Source organism: Polypterus senegalus, chromosome 2 (genome assembly GCF_016835505.1).
Source record: "Polypterus senegalus isolate Bchr_013 chromosome 2, ASM1683550v1, whole genome shotgun sequence".
NCBI lineage: Eukaryota > Metazoa > Chordata > Cladistia > Polypteriformes > Polypteridae > Polypterus > Polypterus senegalus.
The window spans coordinates 142,650,927-142,669,192 of NC_053155.1; the positions used below are offsets into that span (position 1 = coordinate 142,650,927).

Consider the following 18,266-nt stretch of genomic DNA (forward strand, 5'->3'; position numbering starts at 1 on the left):
TTGAGCTCCTTCTCTTCTATTATAAAAAGTTACATGTAATAGAATATGTAAGGTTAATAGTTCCATCTGGCTAGGGTGATATAACACCCCTGGCAACTCATGCCAGCCAGACAACACTCAACAATAATTTGACTAATCTGAAGAGTCTTATGCAAATGCAGTGGGAAACTTTAAAGCATATTCTAAAATTTCTTTTCAGTTATGCCTTATAAAATATGCATTATAAAAGGATCATGGAACATTTTATATAGGGTTTCAGCCCTATTTGTGGCTGGAGTTTGCGCTACCCCTCCCATGTAGTAGATCAGTTAACCAGAGACAAATGAAACTAAGCAGACCCTGTGCAGAAATAAACAAGCTGCTTGCAATTCTTCGTCACGAGTTTGGGGCTTGGCAATCTGCTGCCTAGAAAGGTGCGAAAAACTTTACACTTTCATCTATAATAGACTCATAAAAAGAGGCTCAGGAAGCTGAGACTTTTCAGATGATATTACCGACATCGGCCTTCTCGGTTGCACAGACATTTTTCAATCTGCCCTTTTAAATTAAATTATAAAATGTTCGAGGCAATTTATTTTGGAAAAATAAGTAAAGAAGAAACTGAAAGGTTGCTCGAAATACATGGGAAAGACGGCAGCTTTTTAGTACGAGACAGTGAAAGTGTGCCTGGAGCTTATTGTCTCTGCGTCCGGTAAGTAGATGCACAGAAGAGGAATGAAATCCACAGGGAAGGCAGGGTTGAAGGCTTCCTCTCTACGCGCATGATCCAGTTGACTTATTTCGTTCCTTCTTCTATATACTCAAAATTATTTTACGCAGTTTACGCTTCCAGTTGTATTATTATAATATTTTTTCTTGAATTAAAAGTGCAGTGTTTCACTCCAGAAGCAGTTTAATGTGTAGTAAGAGATGCTGATCGCTGATGTGCCGTTATATTTATATTAATGTTGAAGGCGCTATACATGGTGAACACGTCGATGTTTTACAGGCAGGATGAATTTAATGAGTGCGTAGCGATTTGAGCAGAACTAATAACCAGAGCTAATCGTGCGTTACATTCCGATAGCCAGCGTACATACGGTTTATATTTTTGTTATAAAGAAAAACAGAAACCAGGCGAATAAATGAAAAATACCAGTTACGCACATCAAATTGATAAAACGTTTATTTATTTATTCGCGTGTGTTACTTGTTCCTTTGTCCATTCGGCGCATTTCTTTATTCTATCTCTCGACTGCAGAATATTCCACTGAGGAACCCTCCTACCCAAAAGTTACTTCTCCCAGTTTAATTACAGGAACTGAAATTATTCCGCCTTTCTAAGGATGACCATGACCCGTGGAAAAAAAATATGCAAAATACTCCGAAATTGGACCCCCGTTATTTTTTTTTCTACGAATAAACGATTTTATTCACTTCTGAAATGCACGGTGTCTCCAGGGAAAGGAAATTAAAGTAAAGGTCGCTGAAGGCAAGTGAGGAAATTTTATTAGCACAATCTCAAATTCTGTTTCTCTCCTTATTAGAAACTTAAATTCAGCTATGGAGTATCAGAAGGTCGAGAGACAATGCAATTAAAGATAAAAATGGGAAAAGGCTGCATTTTCACGAGTTTCGTCTTATTTTAACGAGACCGGGATGAAACACGCTTATATTTAAGGAGCTTTCAAGTCTGTTTAAAAAAATCATTGCCTTACAATAAAATTATTTCCTTCTCAAATTTGATATTAACGTTTGTCGTTAAAATGGCCCCATTATAAATTTCAACAGAAGTGTTCTTATTATCTGTATGTAGTTTTTTTTTATCAATGGTGATAAATTAAATATGCATTATTGTTAATTAAATAACACCCGTGGTTTAAGTGGCTTTTCAGTTAGATTTCTTACAAGATAAAGATTGCTTTAATGGACGTGTAATTGCCCGTTTTCACGTGTATCATTTTTTTATGCGCTGCAATTCGAGGCACTAAAATATCACGCATTAATCTTACAGTACATTAAAAAAACTCGACTCAGGGTTTAGGCATTTAAAGACATGCGGAAAGTAAATCTGCCGGTCATTATACTTAAACGTGTAAGAACAACACCACCGACATTAATAATAAAAATAACAATACAAATAAGGCAGATTAACAGAAAAAAGAGAAACACGTCATTGTTGTTAATTAAACCGCAAATCATCAAAACACGGTGTTCCAAGAATAAACGAACTTAAAAGTTTTTTCTGCATGCGTAACTTGTACATCATGTTTTTTTACACATTGTTTAATATAGTACATCTTAAGTCGCCTGATAAGTCTGGATGTTTTTTCTTGTGGACGTCTGAGAATTTGACAATTTTGTGTGGCGGTGGTAGCATTAACTTGCCCGGAAGATACACTGCACGAGTGCTTCAGTCTAGCATTGTAATGTCAAGCCGCAGAGCTGAGCACGTTAAAAACAACCGCAGACCAAGCCATCAAGGTAGTGTTACCTGAAATGCTCCTTAACAATAAATAAGATCACGTAGGTGGTTCACATCTTTAACAGACACAAAAGAGGTAACATGTTATTCAAAGTCTGCACTATGCGCACATAGTATTAGTTTATTGCAATAGTAATATGATAGCTGGAAAAATATGTATTAATTCCCACGGATAAAAATATACATTCATAACACCTACACAAATAAATACATAATATGGTACTACACACAACTATTTCTCATCTGTTGGCTTCAGTTGCAATGTCGTAGAAGAAAATGGCTTGTTCGTATGAGTTAAATAGCACTAAACTCTCAATATAATTATCTTCATTTATCATTTGCCAATCGTGATTGTATACTTAAGTACTCTCAGAAATCGACTGGCAGCCTTCCAACGTCGCTTCCTACGCAATGACCGATACTGCAAAGATAGGCACTGATTTCCCGCGACCCTAGAGCGGGTGGGGCGTACACATGGAATACATAATATATGACAATGGTGAAAACAATTTATTGTTTCCCCAGTTGCCTTTAGTGTTAATGACCTTTAAACAAAATAGCTATTTTATCTCATAAAGATAAAAGCCAAGCGGATTTACATCAAGTTGTTAATACGGTCTAATTTTGGCAGACATGGTTGTTTTAGCTCGATACTGGCATCCCGTCTATGACTGGATCCTATATTGTGCCCGTTGCTCAACAGTCCAATAAATAGGTTAATGAAATCTATTTTCCTGTATGTGAGGCGATGCTTTGACTTTTTAAAACACTGGGTGGAGTGAAACTCTATTGTTCATTTCGTGTATTTATTTTGTACTTTTTCTTTAATCATCAAGATTATGCATTACATTTTGCATTTTCCTTCCTTACTTTTTAGGCAGGGTCTATTCGTCTGTACCTACAGAATTATGCGATCTTCAGGAAAATGGGGGATCCTGGTAAGCCAGCTTTACTATGTGAGGTTTCAACTTATAATGAGGAGGTGGTCTCGGTCAGTAAAGAGTGGGCTAAATATGACTGACCTATTGTTTACCGCAGCGGTCAGCAGATTTAAATGTGAAACAGAAAATATACAGATGGTTTAATAATGTGATAACAGGGTCTCAAAGCCTTCGAAATGATGTGCACATTCACCATTTTATTACATTAACATGATAAGTTATTATGAAAATATGTATTAATTTCACACACCTTTTATCACCAAAAAGTTGAACTGTAATGGGCTTCATAATTTTGGCTCTGTATAATTTGAAATACTAATTCATTTATGTGGCAAAAACAATTTAAACTATTTATCCAAAACAAAGGTCACATTTAGATTCCACTAATACGACGTCTATATTTGCCAGCTTTGAACTGTCATTTCTTTTCATATTATAGCATAGCTTTAATCGAAAACAGCAGGGTAAATCCTGACGTTCGCAAAATGTTTTAAGCGAAATCATGTTTCGAAGATATAGCGTTAGAGCTCGAAAGGGTACCTTATAATTTAAGTTCACCCATCCACAAATTTATTAAAAGAAGGTTTATGGGAAGCCGAAGCCTATACTAGAATAAACTTACACACGTTCTTAAAAAGCGGCATCCTTTTGAATTACTGATACGCTACAAAATTAAATTAACACTCACATTGTTTATTTGGATGAACTGTTTTTCCATTATGGCACTTTAGCGGTTCCTTTAACATTATACAAATGACTTCAACACTAACGATTTCGCTTAGTAGTTCTCATGATATTCTGTGCAGTTTGTAACCGTATGACGAGTTGTAAAGGAGGTAACACAGTTGACCTTGCTTTAAACTCAGTGCTCTACTTACGCAAAGTTGACCTAATTCCGTAATTTTTGTTGCTGTGGAAAGTCCCTTGATTGATATTTTTGTAATGTAGTGCCACCCCGCCCGTCCTGCAGTTTGCAGTCTAAACTATGCTTACGCTGTATAGCGGAAAAGGCGCTATAAAATAATGCTGCAGTCATTTGTGCTACGACATTGAAATAATAAATACTGTACATAAATCAGCTTGAAGCGTCTTCTTTGAGAGTTTTATATTCATTTGTGCTTTAACAGTTATACTGAAATGCCCAAAAGGCTCTACGATGGCATGTCAATTTGTTCGGAGTTTTCAGAACTTTTCTCTTATTTTGTTAAACTGTACAACACAATTCTGGAGTTTTAATTTGGTGCACTGCTTGGTTTTTTTTTAGATGACATATGTTTGTTTAAATGCAGCTTGTGCCTTACGCTCAACAAAGCAAATTGTATTGTTCTTTGCACCTTGAACAGATGTGCACTAAAGATCAGTGCACATACTCTGCAAATATAAACGTATAGAAAGTGCCATTATCTATATCTTATAGATATGCATAACAGTTCAGAAGATCAAAAAATGAACATTTTTTAATACACCAAAATCTCCAGGACACTACATCAACATTGGAAATGATCTTATATGAAAACAATGTTCCCAATATACTGTGTATACTTTTAAGGTTAATTTTGCTGTATAAGAAATTGCTTAACGCAATCAATTTTGCTATATGCTTTACTCTAATTTTTGTAATGCTTGAATTCCTAGCTTTGCATATAAACCTTTTTTCAGAATTTAATAAAGTGATGTTCTCAAGTACATTATGTGATCAACATGGAATAACTTCAATAAATAATATACTTTATTGGAATATTTGTTATCTTGGAGTTATTAGACTGTTAATTTTATTTAATGTTTTGTTTCCCATATTTTATACTCAGAGAAGATTTAATTACATTTTTTGCTGTCTCCTATAGTAACAGCAGATAAATAACTTTAATTAACATTAAATGTTAGATTAGCATTTTGTATGTTGCATCTTAACTCAAAGAAACAATGTTTGCATGTATTTAACTAAGACTTTTTCAAAAATAAACTGTGCAATTTGGCTTTAAACAGTGTACTCATTATGATTACTGTATCCGTCTCTTTAACACCAATAAGTAGAAAAATAATCTTTGTAACATTTACTGCCTATAGGCCTTTGAAGATTCCATAGTTATACCATAGCTACTCACATTTATTTTGCTAGTTGTAGTATAAGTTGAAATAAAATGTAAGGATCAAAAAGGCTTTCCATGTATTTGGCTATGTTTTGTTTGAAAGTCTTAGTTTTTACTTCTGGGTGCACTTCCTCCGTGGCTTTTGTTAATATGTTGGATTTGAGGATTCCATGTTAGAGACCTCTTAACGTATTGTGACAGACTTTGTTCATGGTGCAAACCAACAGTTTAAAACAATCTATTACTTTAGGCACTCATTTTGTCTCTCCTTTCAAGTATAAATTAATTTTCTCTTTTTCAATAATTGCATTGTAAGTAGAAAACAACATAAACTATGCATCACTCTTGTTTTGATCCAGTAAACTCACTTATATCAAAATATGTCATTTAAACTGTTTTGTTCATTGCTATTTAATTTTCCGGGTGTGTGCTATGGTTGTTTGGTTTTAGACATATCTATAGAATCATAAAGTGCTATATTATGTTGCTCCTTGTTTTCAGATTACTTGAGGTAAATACAGAAAATGCATAAAAAGTCTCATTGTGTTGTTCACAGAGCTAAATACTTAGAGCTATTTAGGCAATTTAATTGTTTTAATTAAATTTAATTAATCAAGTTGAATTACAAAGCAATTGTTCAAAGAAATATAGAAAAAATGCATGGATTCAATAACAGCTAGTAAGCTTTGTGTGTGTTTGCAAAAGTACGTAAAAGAAAAATGTCACAAACTTTAAAATTGGTACCAATCAGTAGGAAATGTTCTGTTCCAAATAAAAATCACATACAATTCTCAAAACCATTTAATCTAATTCAATTTTGTGCCATTCTAAGAAATTATCCAGAATTATCCTGATTATTTTCTTCTTTTTTAAATCCACTTCTGTTCCCTTGTTTGGGCAGGACTATTCATGCAAGACAAGATAGCTTTGAGGTTAACTGGTTTTGGAATACTTGATGACAAATCTTTCTCATCATACTCAGCCAATCATTTTTATGGACCTCTGACTTCGGGTCTTTCTTGAACACACAATTGCTCTCACACTTAACCACACATCTGTGGTCTGCCTTTTGGTGTTTTTGAAAAGAACGCATTTGATTGTGTTCACATCCCATAGTTCCTACTGCTTGTTAAGTGTTCCTTGATGTAGTATCACTGACGTAAAAGTGGAAAGTTCTTCCTAGGTCACATTCCCCTAAAACTGTCAACATCTTGGTCAAGACTAAGATTTCACCACTCGTCATGTGTTCTTGTGCATTTTTACCTTAATAGTGGTTAAATCATATAAAATGATTGAGACAAAACTGAGTGAGAACTGTTTATTATTCTGTCTGAATTTTTTTTACCTGTGTGCACACTTTCATTTCCTGATAAAATGTAGATTCTCTGTGGACAAGACTGCAGTTATAGTAATCTTTTCTCTTTTATTGGCATATGATTACTCTGTTTAAACACCAATGTTTAATGCTGCTACATCATATAACTTTAAGGATGATAGTTTCAAATCTGACATGGTCATTGTCTGTGTTGGCTTTGCCCATTCTCTGGAAGGGGTTTTCTCCTGGTACTCCAGTTTTTCTCCCACACACAATACCATGCAATATGTTTGTTTGGAAATTATTTCTGTGTGAGTAAGTCAGACTAACTGGCAGCCTGTGGGGTTGGTGCCTGCCTTGTGCCCAGTGTTACTGAGATTACATGTGTTAACAAAGGGTTTCAAGGTGGAAAGAAGTTTATTTTATGGTGAACACATTAAGGTAGAAATGGATTCCAAGTATCAATTAGCACAACATTGTTAGATGAGTTCTGGTTGTGGATCATTAGAAGTCATAAGCTAAGATGAAGCAATACATGTTGAATGAATGGGCGACTTTTGATTCAAATCTTCTACTGTGTGTGACTGTTTTGGAGGGTTTTTGGTAATTGTATTCCTTACTAGCAAAATACCTGCGCTTTGCAGTGCAGAAGTAGTATGTTAAAGAAGTTATGAAAAGAAAAGGAAACATTTTAAGAATAACGTAACATGATTGTCAATGTAATTGTCTTAGGCTTATTTTAGTATTGAGAGTGAATTTGATAATTGTAAAAAGTTTAATATATGATTGTAGATGTTGTGTATGAGAAATGCACATTTTTAGGATGTAAGGATCTCTTTGTAAATTTGCAGTTCTGCCCTTGGGCTGTAAAATGACCAAGCTGTCTGCTGAGCTTACTCCTGAGCATGCAACGTACAGTTGCTCATGTGAGAAGCAGTTTTGTGTCAAGTCAATGCCGACCTTTTTTAGAGTCTGGCCCTGTGACTTATTTATTGTCTTAGCGAAGCAGACCCTTACTGGAAATTGGAGGCGTTTGAATTGGAATGGGAGGTCAAAGGGTATGAGAGGGATGCGAGGAATAAATTCAGTCTCTCCTGAGCCAGTTCCAGTGAAGACAGTTGCCTCAATGAGGTTCTAATACAGAGATTTGATCAGAAGCCTGGTACCATTGCAAAGTTTTGGTGGTTGTAAGTTTCGTAGTGACATAATTGGGGCGCAACCTTGAAAAGTAGAGTATTTTTGAGGTATTCCCGGAGGATTAAGAGTGTGAAGAAACTAAATGAAAAGGCAGGAGTCACCAGCAGGAAGATATGAAGCAAGGCGAACAATAACAGGCTTGAAGTGGTGGAGTAAAGAAGAAGGGAGCAGTGAGTATGATGAACAGCTGAGGAAAGTAAGGATGTGAGTGAGGAGGCACATAAGCGCAGGATGTCATCAATGTATATTGGCAGGGAGCCATCCACGTGGTAAGTGTGCGGACAGCGGACGTGTGAAAAAAGGTAGGGGGACCGGGGGAGGTCCTTGTGCGTCTCTCCTGTGAAATAAATCCTCTGATAGCGGAAATAAGGAATGAAACCGCCAAAAGGAAAGGTCAGTTTCGAAAATTCCTTATGGCATAATGGTGAGAACCGCCAAAAAGAAGACATTATTTTCGAAAGTTTGTTACGAGGCACAGTGCGAAATGAAACATACTTAACGTTTGTAAATATGGTGTAAAGGATGAGCATGGAAAATCTGGGCTTCCTACGTACTGTATATAGTGAGGCAGGGTTACCCGTATCTATATATACAGTTTAGGGGGTACACCCATTCCCCCCCTTGGGTGTTGCAATAGGACATGAAACATAAATGACTTTTGTAAGTACACTGCAAGGAATGAACATGCGAAATTTTAGCTTCTCACCCTTATGGAAAGTGGGAGAATTAGTGATGTGTCAGTGAGGGCTTTGCCTTTTATATACAGTATACAGATTGGTATGGTTGACATATTCATTTTTGATGCTGTTTTTATTATTCTTTTAATGACATCATCCAGTAGCCCAACTGTGACATATGAATTGATTGTTTATGTGTTAGACACCATCTTATTTAAAGGTGAGAGGTTGGTATGTTTTCCTGTTTGAACTTAACTTACAAAAATTAAGGAAAGACACTTTTACAAAAAATATTGTTTTAAGTAAAGTAGGTTTCTGAATTAAATACTCACAAATTTGTTTTTGTTTGGCTTGAATGTTCCCCCAATCAATTGACCCCTGTTTATCTTATGTTCTAGTTTATGGTTAACATTCCTACTGTCAAATAAAATACTGTTCATTCAACAGAGATTGTTGGTTATACAGTGCATTAAAAGATGTGGAAAAAATAAATGTTTCTAAAATTCATAGAGAAGTAAAACCCATACTATTGGTAATTTCTGGATTGTAGAATTAGAGCTGAGACAAATTATCCTTTTAAGTAAGAATTTTGATTAAAATAAAGTACTAACCTAGATGAAGAATGACAACTTACAAACACTATAATAGTCAAGGAGTAGGTCTGCCTACATGTGTGACAGGCATTATCTTATCTTATTCAACTCTAAATAATTTACATGCATAAGAGAAATGTTTTAACTGAGGCAAAGATAGTTATTGCAAATATAAACAAATCATAAATTCTGCAGTTTGCTAACCCTGCTAAGCAACAACTTAAATTTAACAATCTTTGCTTTATTATACTGAAAAGAGTCCTGTAAAACAGGGACCTATAAGCAAGAGCATTGTTTGGGGGTGGCAAGTGGAGCAACCACCCCAGGCCCCACACCTAAGGGGCCCCACTTTTGAGGTCGACGTGTCTCATTCGAGTGGATTTGTCAAGCTATATTTTTGTTATATTTTGATAAAGTACACATGTTATCTTGCAAAAAATTTAGCTGAATTCTGTAATGAGAAAATCTGGTGTATTAACATTATTTTTATTACATTCGTGCACAAGTTTATACAGTCCACACATACCAGTAACAGCCATTTGACATAACCGGTCCTGCGTGGGGTTGTTCAGGCCTAGGCCCCCCATGCCCTTAAGGCCGCCATTTGCCTATAAGGTCTGCATGAAGTGCATGCATGGATAAACCCCAATGCAACCTGGAAACCTGGAATATGAATAATATTTTTTGTAATTCTTAAATAAATAGATTGACCAACAAACAAATGCAAATCCAATAAAGTATTTGCTATTGAAAAAAATGTTTTGAGCTCTAGAAAGGCCAGTATATATATATATATATATATATATATATATATATATATATATATATATATATATATATATATATATATATATATATATATATATATATATATATATATATATATATATATATATATACTATATACACTTATTATTTTCTCCAACCTAGTCACATATCCTCTGTCTATTAAACCATTTTTGTAGTGCCACAAGGTTGGCCTGACTTTCCTGTTACTTTTGCTACTAAATTACCCAGTGCTTGGTTAACCCTGTGTACCTTAGAGTCACTTTTAGATATTTCATCATGTTTTGCTTCAAAGACCTGACTCGGGTCAACTTTTAAATAATGGATACCATGATCCTAACACCAAGTTGTAGAAATGAGGCTTACAATACCTCTCCATCATAGCAGCAGATAATTTAATAATTAGAAAGGGGTTTTCTGCCTGTAAGGTATCCTTAGGTACACCTCTGGAGTATTTGGTCACAACTGTTTTTATTCCGTAGTTGAGCATTTATGTTTGTGTACAAACACACAGTAGAAATGGAGCAGGTTCTCTCAGGCAAATGTTAAACCCAAAATGTCACGTGTGTTGTTTAACCTCAAAAATTGTATCGTTTTGTCCAAAAATGATACAATGGCACTACCTTCTTAGGCAAACAGTAGTGAAACCATCAGCTAGAAGGGAGACTGAAAAAAATAAAAAATAAATGTTAAACAGATAGGTGTGGGACGTAATCAAAATGGATCAAGTAGAAGATAGATACATTAGGGGAGGTAAAATGGATACAGTGGAAGAACAGAAGACTCCAGTGTGCTGAATATATATGAAAACATGAGGAAAAGTGTGCTAAGGAGAGTATTTCAGGTAGAGTTATCAGGTAAGGGAGACCAGATGAAAGGATGTGATGGATGGGCTTTTATAAGGAGACATAAACAATAGAATGCACTGGAACAGAGAGATCCACCTGCACCATTGTGATCCTAGATAATGGAAAATACAGAGGGAAAAAAGAAGAACAAAAATTAGCAGAACTGATGTAGTTTACATTGTATTCCACCATTCCTCTTAATTAGCCATTGACCAAGCTAGCTGCTCAGAATTATGTACATAAACAATTTTTAAAGGATAATGCATGATATGGTGTGCTGGGGTGGCAGCATAACGATGAAAGACGCCTCACGACTGGACAAACTTGTTAAGAAGGTAGGCTGTATTGTAGGAGTAAAGTTGGACAGTTTAACATCTGTGGCAGAGCGACGGGCATTAAGCAAACTCCTGTCAATCATATAGAATCCACTGCATCCATTGAACAGTGTCTTCTCCAGGCAGAGGAGTAGCTTCAATGACAGAATTTTGTCCCTGTCCTGCTCCACTGACAGACTGAGGAGATTGTTCCTCCCCAACACTATGCGACTCTTCAATTCCACCCGGGGGAGTAAATGCTAACATTAATTTTATTTTTATTTTTTTCATTTTTTCATTTTTATTACTGTTTAATTTAATATTGTTTCTTTGTATCAGTATACTGCTGCTGGATTATGTGAATTTCTCCTTGGGATTAATAAAGTATCTATCTATCTATCTATCTATCTATCTATCTATCTATCTATCTATCTATCTATCTATCTATCTATCTATCTATCTATCTATCTATCTATCTATCTATCTATCTATCTATCTATCTATCTATCTATAGTATGATTCTATACTGAACACCATCTGTGGCACAAATACAGAGGCAGAGTACAGCTGTAAACATGTGTCTTTGCAGTGGAAATTGAAGAGTCAGCCCTGTGGTTTAAGAGTCCAAATATTTAGCTGCGATGCCACACTGTTGGCCATCACACTGCTGAGCTATGAAGGACAGCAGTGTGTCAGAAAATGCAAGCTTGTATTTTTCTTTGTTATTTTAATTTAGATCAACTGTTGTTTAATTTCGATGAATTGCTGGAAAAATGAACATATTAAGAGAAATCCAAGAGTGAAAAAGAAACAATTAGTTTCTGGAAAAGCAGAAAAACGTCACATGTCACAACCTTAACTATAATATTAACAGTTACTTTTAAAAGTTTTTTGTGTTATACATGCGGCATTTTGCATTTTTTGTCTCCTTTATTTTTCACAATAGTACATATGTATTATGATGTTCGCTTGACTATCATAGTAATACAGCATCAGTTTACTTTGTATAGAATAAGATGTAGCCGAACAAAACCACAACATACATTAGCTTTGTTTTGTCTCTTCCTGTTTTCTTTTATAAAGCTCTTTATCTTTTTTTTATATTTCCTTGAGTCTTTAGGAAGCACTTGTAGATTTTTCTAGCTTTAAATCTACAAATTCTCATTGTCTTACATGAGTCTCATCCTATTTATATCTTCTACTGTTTAAGTGTCCTCCAGTAAAATGCTACACACCAATAGTTATGTATTTAATATATATATATGGCTTTTAAATTGAAACCTGTGTAACAGATTAATAATACATTTTATTCTATAATGCCTATTCATATGGTGAAAACAGTTTACATGCAATAAATACATAAATAAATAAAGGAAAACATAGAAAGATCAAGGTACAGTACAGTAGATTGTAAGGTATATTTGTAAAATTATGAATATAATAAGTAATATATTTTTGAGAGTAGTACAAATAGGAAAAACAATAATAATAAGATAACATGTGCCTGTTATGTGTGTGATTTTTGTTGCTGGTTAACCACTGCCTTTAGTAACAGCCTCTACTTTTTTTGCAAGGCCCTAACTAGCAGTAGCTGCTAATTCTCATTTCATGTTCTGACTTTAGAATCCTAGTATAGTTTTCAATAGAATATTTATCTAAGCTGTCATCTGACACTTTGCAGCTGGTAGGGTACATTTAATGCTAATTTTTATTGTAAATATAGCTATTTTCCAACATATTGCAGGCTGGATTTCATGTCTGTTTTCATTTTCTTTGATTTCTGTTGGAATGATCAGCCTTCAAAATGGAGTCTGTTGTTGTGATTTGTGGTAATGAGAACCACAAATTTTTGGAACATATTCTAATGAAGTACTGCGATTCTTTGAATTCTTTAAGAACAAAAATGCATTTGAGTCTCTACTGTGCAAGAAACAGAATTAACAACAACAAATGAAATTTGGTGCCTTAGTGCTATTGTAACAGTTGTGCTACTTTTATGTAATATATTTATATTGTTTTGTGTGTAATCAATCTAAATATGAAGACTTAACTTGGTATTGATATATGTATTGATAAATAATCTAAATTTGAAGAATGATAAGTGACTTATTTATTTTATTAATTTGAATTGATTTTTAGACATCCCCAATTACTGTGCCCAAATTATTTAAAACCTTGGATCTGCTCATTGAAACCTACAGAAGATCCCCTCCTTCCAGCATGGCACCTCTGTATCACCCTTTGAAGAAATCGTCTGTCTGTGAACACTTGCGAGATGAAGGTATTTCACTTTTTTTTTTTGAGAAAAATACTTTTTTTTATTTTAAATGCTTTGTTATGTACTGTATGTACATATAGTATGTCATCTTTTATAGTGTATGTAACAGTTTGTATCCATTCAGATCAGCCCAAAAGTGAGTTCGGTGAAAGGATTAATCTGACTCTTCATCATATAACATTGCACTAAATGTCTTAACAAATGTGACAAAATTACAATAAATGCAGCTTTGTTACTGTTTAAAATAAATTATTTATTTGGATGATAAGAACGACAGGCCCAGCACTGATTCACGTGAAACTCTAATTAGATTTAACATAGTTCAGAAAAATCCTGGCATAATGTATTCAGTCATGTTTGGCCTTGTGAGTTGAAACAGCCTAATTCAAATTGTGTTGCATGTTAGTAGCTTTCAACAAACAGTACACATTTAGCCAAAAGTTCACTCTTTCAACAGTCACAAGGGCAACTGCACAGTTTTATACAGTTTGTCCATGGAATCACTTGTGGGGAACCACTTGTAGTCGTCATTAAAATATGGAAATCAAAAATAGGAAAAGAAATTAAAAGCTAGTGACACTTTTCTGTACTTGGAAAGCTTGGGGCTGACCCGTGTGTTATGAAATTTCTTTGTAAAACTTAGTATTTAAAAGAAAACAGGCTTACAAACAACCAATAAAACCATACAGCATTCGAAATAAAAGGGTAAAGAGGCACAAAAGAATGCGGTTTTGCAATATTTTAACTCCTTGTTTAATTTAATCATATGTCCATCAAAAGCCATTTAAGAAAAACAAGGAAAGTGAGAAGGCCTTTTTTCTGCATACTAGTAAGTTTTAGCTGTCAGCATTGTTTAAAGCGAGTGGAACAGCAATTTTCTTTTTCTGGCACTGTTTTGCGAAATCTATTTGAAGTCTCTGCCACAGACATCCATACCATTTTAAAATTAATTTCCATTAACTAGCTAGCTTGTAAAAGGCTGCTTCTATGATTCCTGTAGGCATTTGGCAAGGATTATAATTCTGTTTCTAATTACCAGTGTCTGGGTGTTTTTAACAGGTAAACTTCCAAAATTTTGTATTGCTGTTGTAAATTTGACATCACTTCTTGAAGTTTATGCTTTACAGCTGGAGATGATAGTAGATTGATGGATCTGAGTTTAGACAGCCCATTAAATGTTCTTTGAGTGCTTCCATCAAAGGTTTACCAATTTTCTATAATTTATTTTTGCTGGAGGAATATAATCTTGAAACACTGTGACCCTGAATTATTTTACACAGAGCTATTGTTTCATTTTCTGTAATGGCACGGAGACTTTATTAAAAAAATATCTGCCAAAATGTCTTTACTATTGACAAGTATTTAGTCATTAAATACATTATATGAAAATTAGTTTATAGTAACATTTAATACCAACAATAAGATTTTAAAGAAAGAAAAATTTTTGTTTGGCAAAAGGAAAGAAACACCAAAATTGGTATTTCACCACACATTAGCCATTAGGTGGTGAAGGGATGAGAAAGACAATTGGTGGTAAGGAATGATTAGGGCACCAGTTTGACCACAGTGACAAATGGCTGTTTCTAGTGAGGCCCCTTTGGTAATAATTCTCAGTTACGTATACAAAAGACTGTAAGGCAGAATTAGAATCAAGGAGTCATCTTCATCAGCTCCAGCACTTCAGTCTTAAGTTGTTTCATAAGATGGACTAGAACACCAGCTTGATATCTGTCAGTCTGTTAGTTGCTAGAACACACACCAAATGCAAATGTAAATTGCAGGGGATACCGCAGGATTTAAAGTACACATCATAAGCTAGACATGCAAATGAAATTATGGAGTAAGAGAGTGCCAATGCAGCTCCAGGGCATCCGTAAGTTATATGCACATTAGAGCTGTGCACCGGACTGTTTTTTAATCGCATTTCTACAGATACTCTCACTGCTCCCATCCACTGCGCAGTAATTTAAAATCTGTTAACAGAGGGTAAATCATTGCAAAATTAAGGTTTTAATGTAGACATGTGTTTTTGACATGAGCACACATTTTCATTTACTGAAGCACTCGTTTGGCATCAGAGGTCAAGTTTCATTTTTGTTTACCTGTGGTTGATTTGGAAAATGTATCATGCACAGTAAGACTGTGTTCATGATGAACACACATGCATCAAAGACGCATGCTATGGTCTCTAATATGCTACATCTGCATTTCAGGACTGCTTGGGATAAATATGAAAAAAATGTGCCTGATTATATTGTGGAGTGCACTGCACTATGAAGTATTATTCGTAAGTGGATATCAAATTTGCCATATATTGCAGTCGTGTCAATGAATTATTAAGGAAGTTGCAGAAAGACTTCAACAACTACAATATGGATGAATGTCTTTATACAAATGAACACAATTTGCCATTTTTTCATTTCTTAATGATAGCAGGGAGATCATGTCAATGATCTGCCTGTTCCATTTCCAAATATGCTTTGAGTATGTAGCATTTGGAAATGACATCATAAAAACATTATAATTTGATTCTTAATATGTAAACAAGACCTTTTTACCCCTAAATGAATATTTAATATATTTTTTTAATTAACTCTTGTTATTTTTTTAAATGTTTTGGACGGATCCTCTAAGGGAGAATTAGATTTTTTCCAATTTCATATAATACAGAACTTCAGTCACCTAGTGACTTATAAAAGTTGGGTTTGGATTGTTCCAGTTAAGCAAGATAAGTCTAAGTGCTAGTTGTGTGGAAAAGGGTATTACAATCAGCTTGTCATATTCACTTGAAGCCCATCCAGGAGTACACCAAATATAGCTGTTAATGGGTTACAACTGACTGAGTTGTACGATAAGTATATAAATATTTTAAATATTTTTGTCTAAAATGATATGGCCTAGTGATGCTGGAGCTAGATGGCAACACTTGTAAGTTGGATCTTGCCTTGCATTCATATTGGACAATTTTAAAAGAGATAAGTGTGATCAATGAACAATTTTAAGTTGAATTATTGTGTACTTGGTGCATATATAGCTAGAGTGAAATCTATGTATGGCTGACATCCATTCCTTTTCTGAAACGTTAGCTGAAAGGTCTTTTTCCCACAGTACCCTAGGATTGTTGAAGGGAAGGTTCGTTGAGAAGTTTTAATATATTGTTTAGATACTGTTTGAGTCTTCAAGACTTAGCAGTATAGGCTTTGGAATAGAAATGGGTGAGATGTCTGGAAAATCGAGTAGGTTTCCTTTAACAAAGTATCTAATTTGAAAACAGTGGAAACATTGTATTGCTGGAAAGTTACATTTGTAGTGTAAATTATTCACAAGATGCAAATATGTTATCTAAATACAGTTCAAGTGTTTTTCAAAGATTAAATACTGAGTAGGTTTAAGGAGGTTAAAAAGGTGATTATTATGTAGAGGAGCAACAAATAAAAGCTTCTTTGCCTGAAGTGCATTTGCATTGGCTCCAAATTCTGAGTGATTGGTGTATGACTGGATAATTAGTATATTGATGAAAGTTAGTATTCACTGGGGGGCAAAGCAGGACATACAAAGAAGAAGTACAGACTTAATTTCCATTGCTGACCAGAATGGTGTAAATTCATTAATTTGTGCCAATTTCCAGGTCTGCAAAGTGTGTATATTTGCCACTCACTAATAAAATTGAAAGTTAGGTAGTGCCATGCCACCTTCAGTTTTAGGTCTTTGTAGAGTCACCTTTTGAAAGTGTGAACGTCTCCAATTTCAGATATTTGACGTTATAATTGAGTGTAATTTCTTAAAGAATGATTTGTTGATGTATATAGGGGTACATTGAAATAGAAATGGAGGCTTAGGAAGAATGTTCATCTCAACAGTATTGATTTCCCCTGCTGGGTGAGATGAAGGGTAAACCATCAGTTAGCATCTTGTTTGATTTTTTTCTATGCTGTTACAAAGTTGTACTAAAATTGGCTGACTGCCAATTCTTACATACATGAGCTTGAAAATATAGAGTAAATGCAAGTTTAAGGTTGAGCCCTGGGGATTCCAGTCCTAGTGCACGGCACCACCATACCTCTTGAATTGCCAGCCCTCTCCATTTGCTGTACACTGTATGACATGAAGATGTAGGTCATGATTTACATTACCATAAATTAATAATTTCCATATACTCAGAATCAGAACTGTAATAATGGAAGTGACACTTCTTATTCATTTTGGAGTTGGAGTGTTGGAAGCTCTTTAAAACGATTCTACAACTATCATTAACTACCATAAAAAATGCATGGAAATTTATTATAATAGGATACATTTTGTAAAAAAATTACAGTTCACTAAAGATCTGTAGAGCTACACACTTTGTCTGGGTGAAGCCATGCATCTTTGACTCAGCAGCCAGCCTCACTTTTGCGATTTGCTTGTGCAGTGATCATTCTATCTTGTGTTTCTTGCAACTATTTGCATTTATTGCATTAAACTTAGAATATAGTCATGGGTCCAAAACGTAGTGCTTCTAATGATTATAAAAGTGATAAGAGAAAGTAGAAAGTGATGACCCTACAAGAAAATGCTGGATGTGTTTTGTTTGGTGAAGTCAGCTGCTGCAGTTGCTCGCCAGTAATGTATATCAAGAAACAGAGCAGGGAATCTGTGAAGTCATTGCAGTAGTTACTCCAGCAGGAAAAGTGGATATAAATGTTTTCTCAATTTACATTTAGGCCTAGGTATACAGTACAATCTTGAGATTTTTGTTTTACTGTCATCTAAATACAGTACCA

General features: G+C 34.7%; 1 protein-coding gene across 1 annotated transcript in view; it reads left to right on the forward strand.

The window, feature by feature from the left end:
• The first annotated feature begins 433 nt into the window (after positions 1-433).
• Positions 434-18,266, forward strand: part of LOC120523437 (SH2 domain-containing protein 1A-like) — a 52,891-nt gene continuing 35,058 nt past the window's right edge. Inside the window, exons 1-3 of the mRNA XM_039744749.1 lie at positions 434-691; positions 3,342-3,402; positions 13,365-13,506. Of these exons, the coding sequence (XP_039600683.1) occupies positions 558-691; positions 3,342-3,402; positions 13,365-13,506 (337 nt within the window). The 5' untranslated portion in view covers positions 434-557. The remainder of the gene's footprint in view (positions 692-3,341; positions 3,403-13,364; positions 13,507-18,266) is intronic.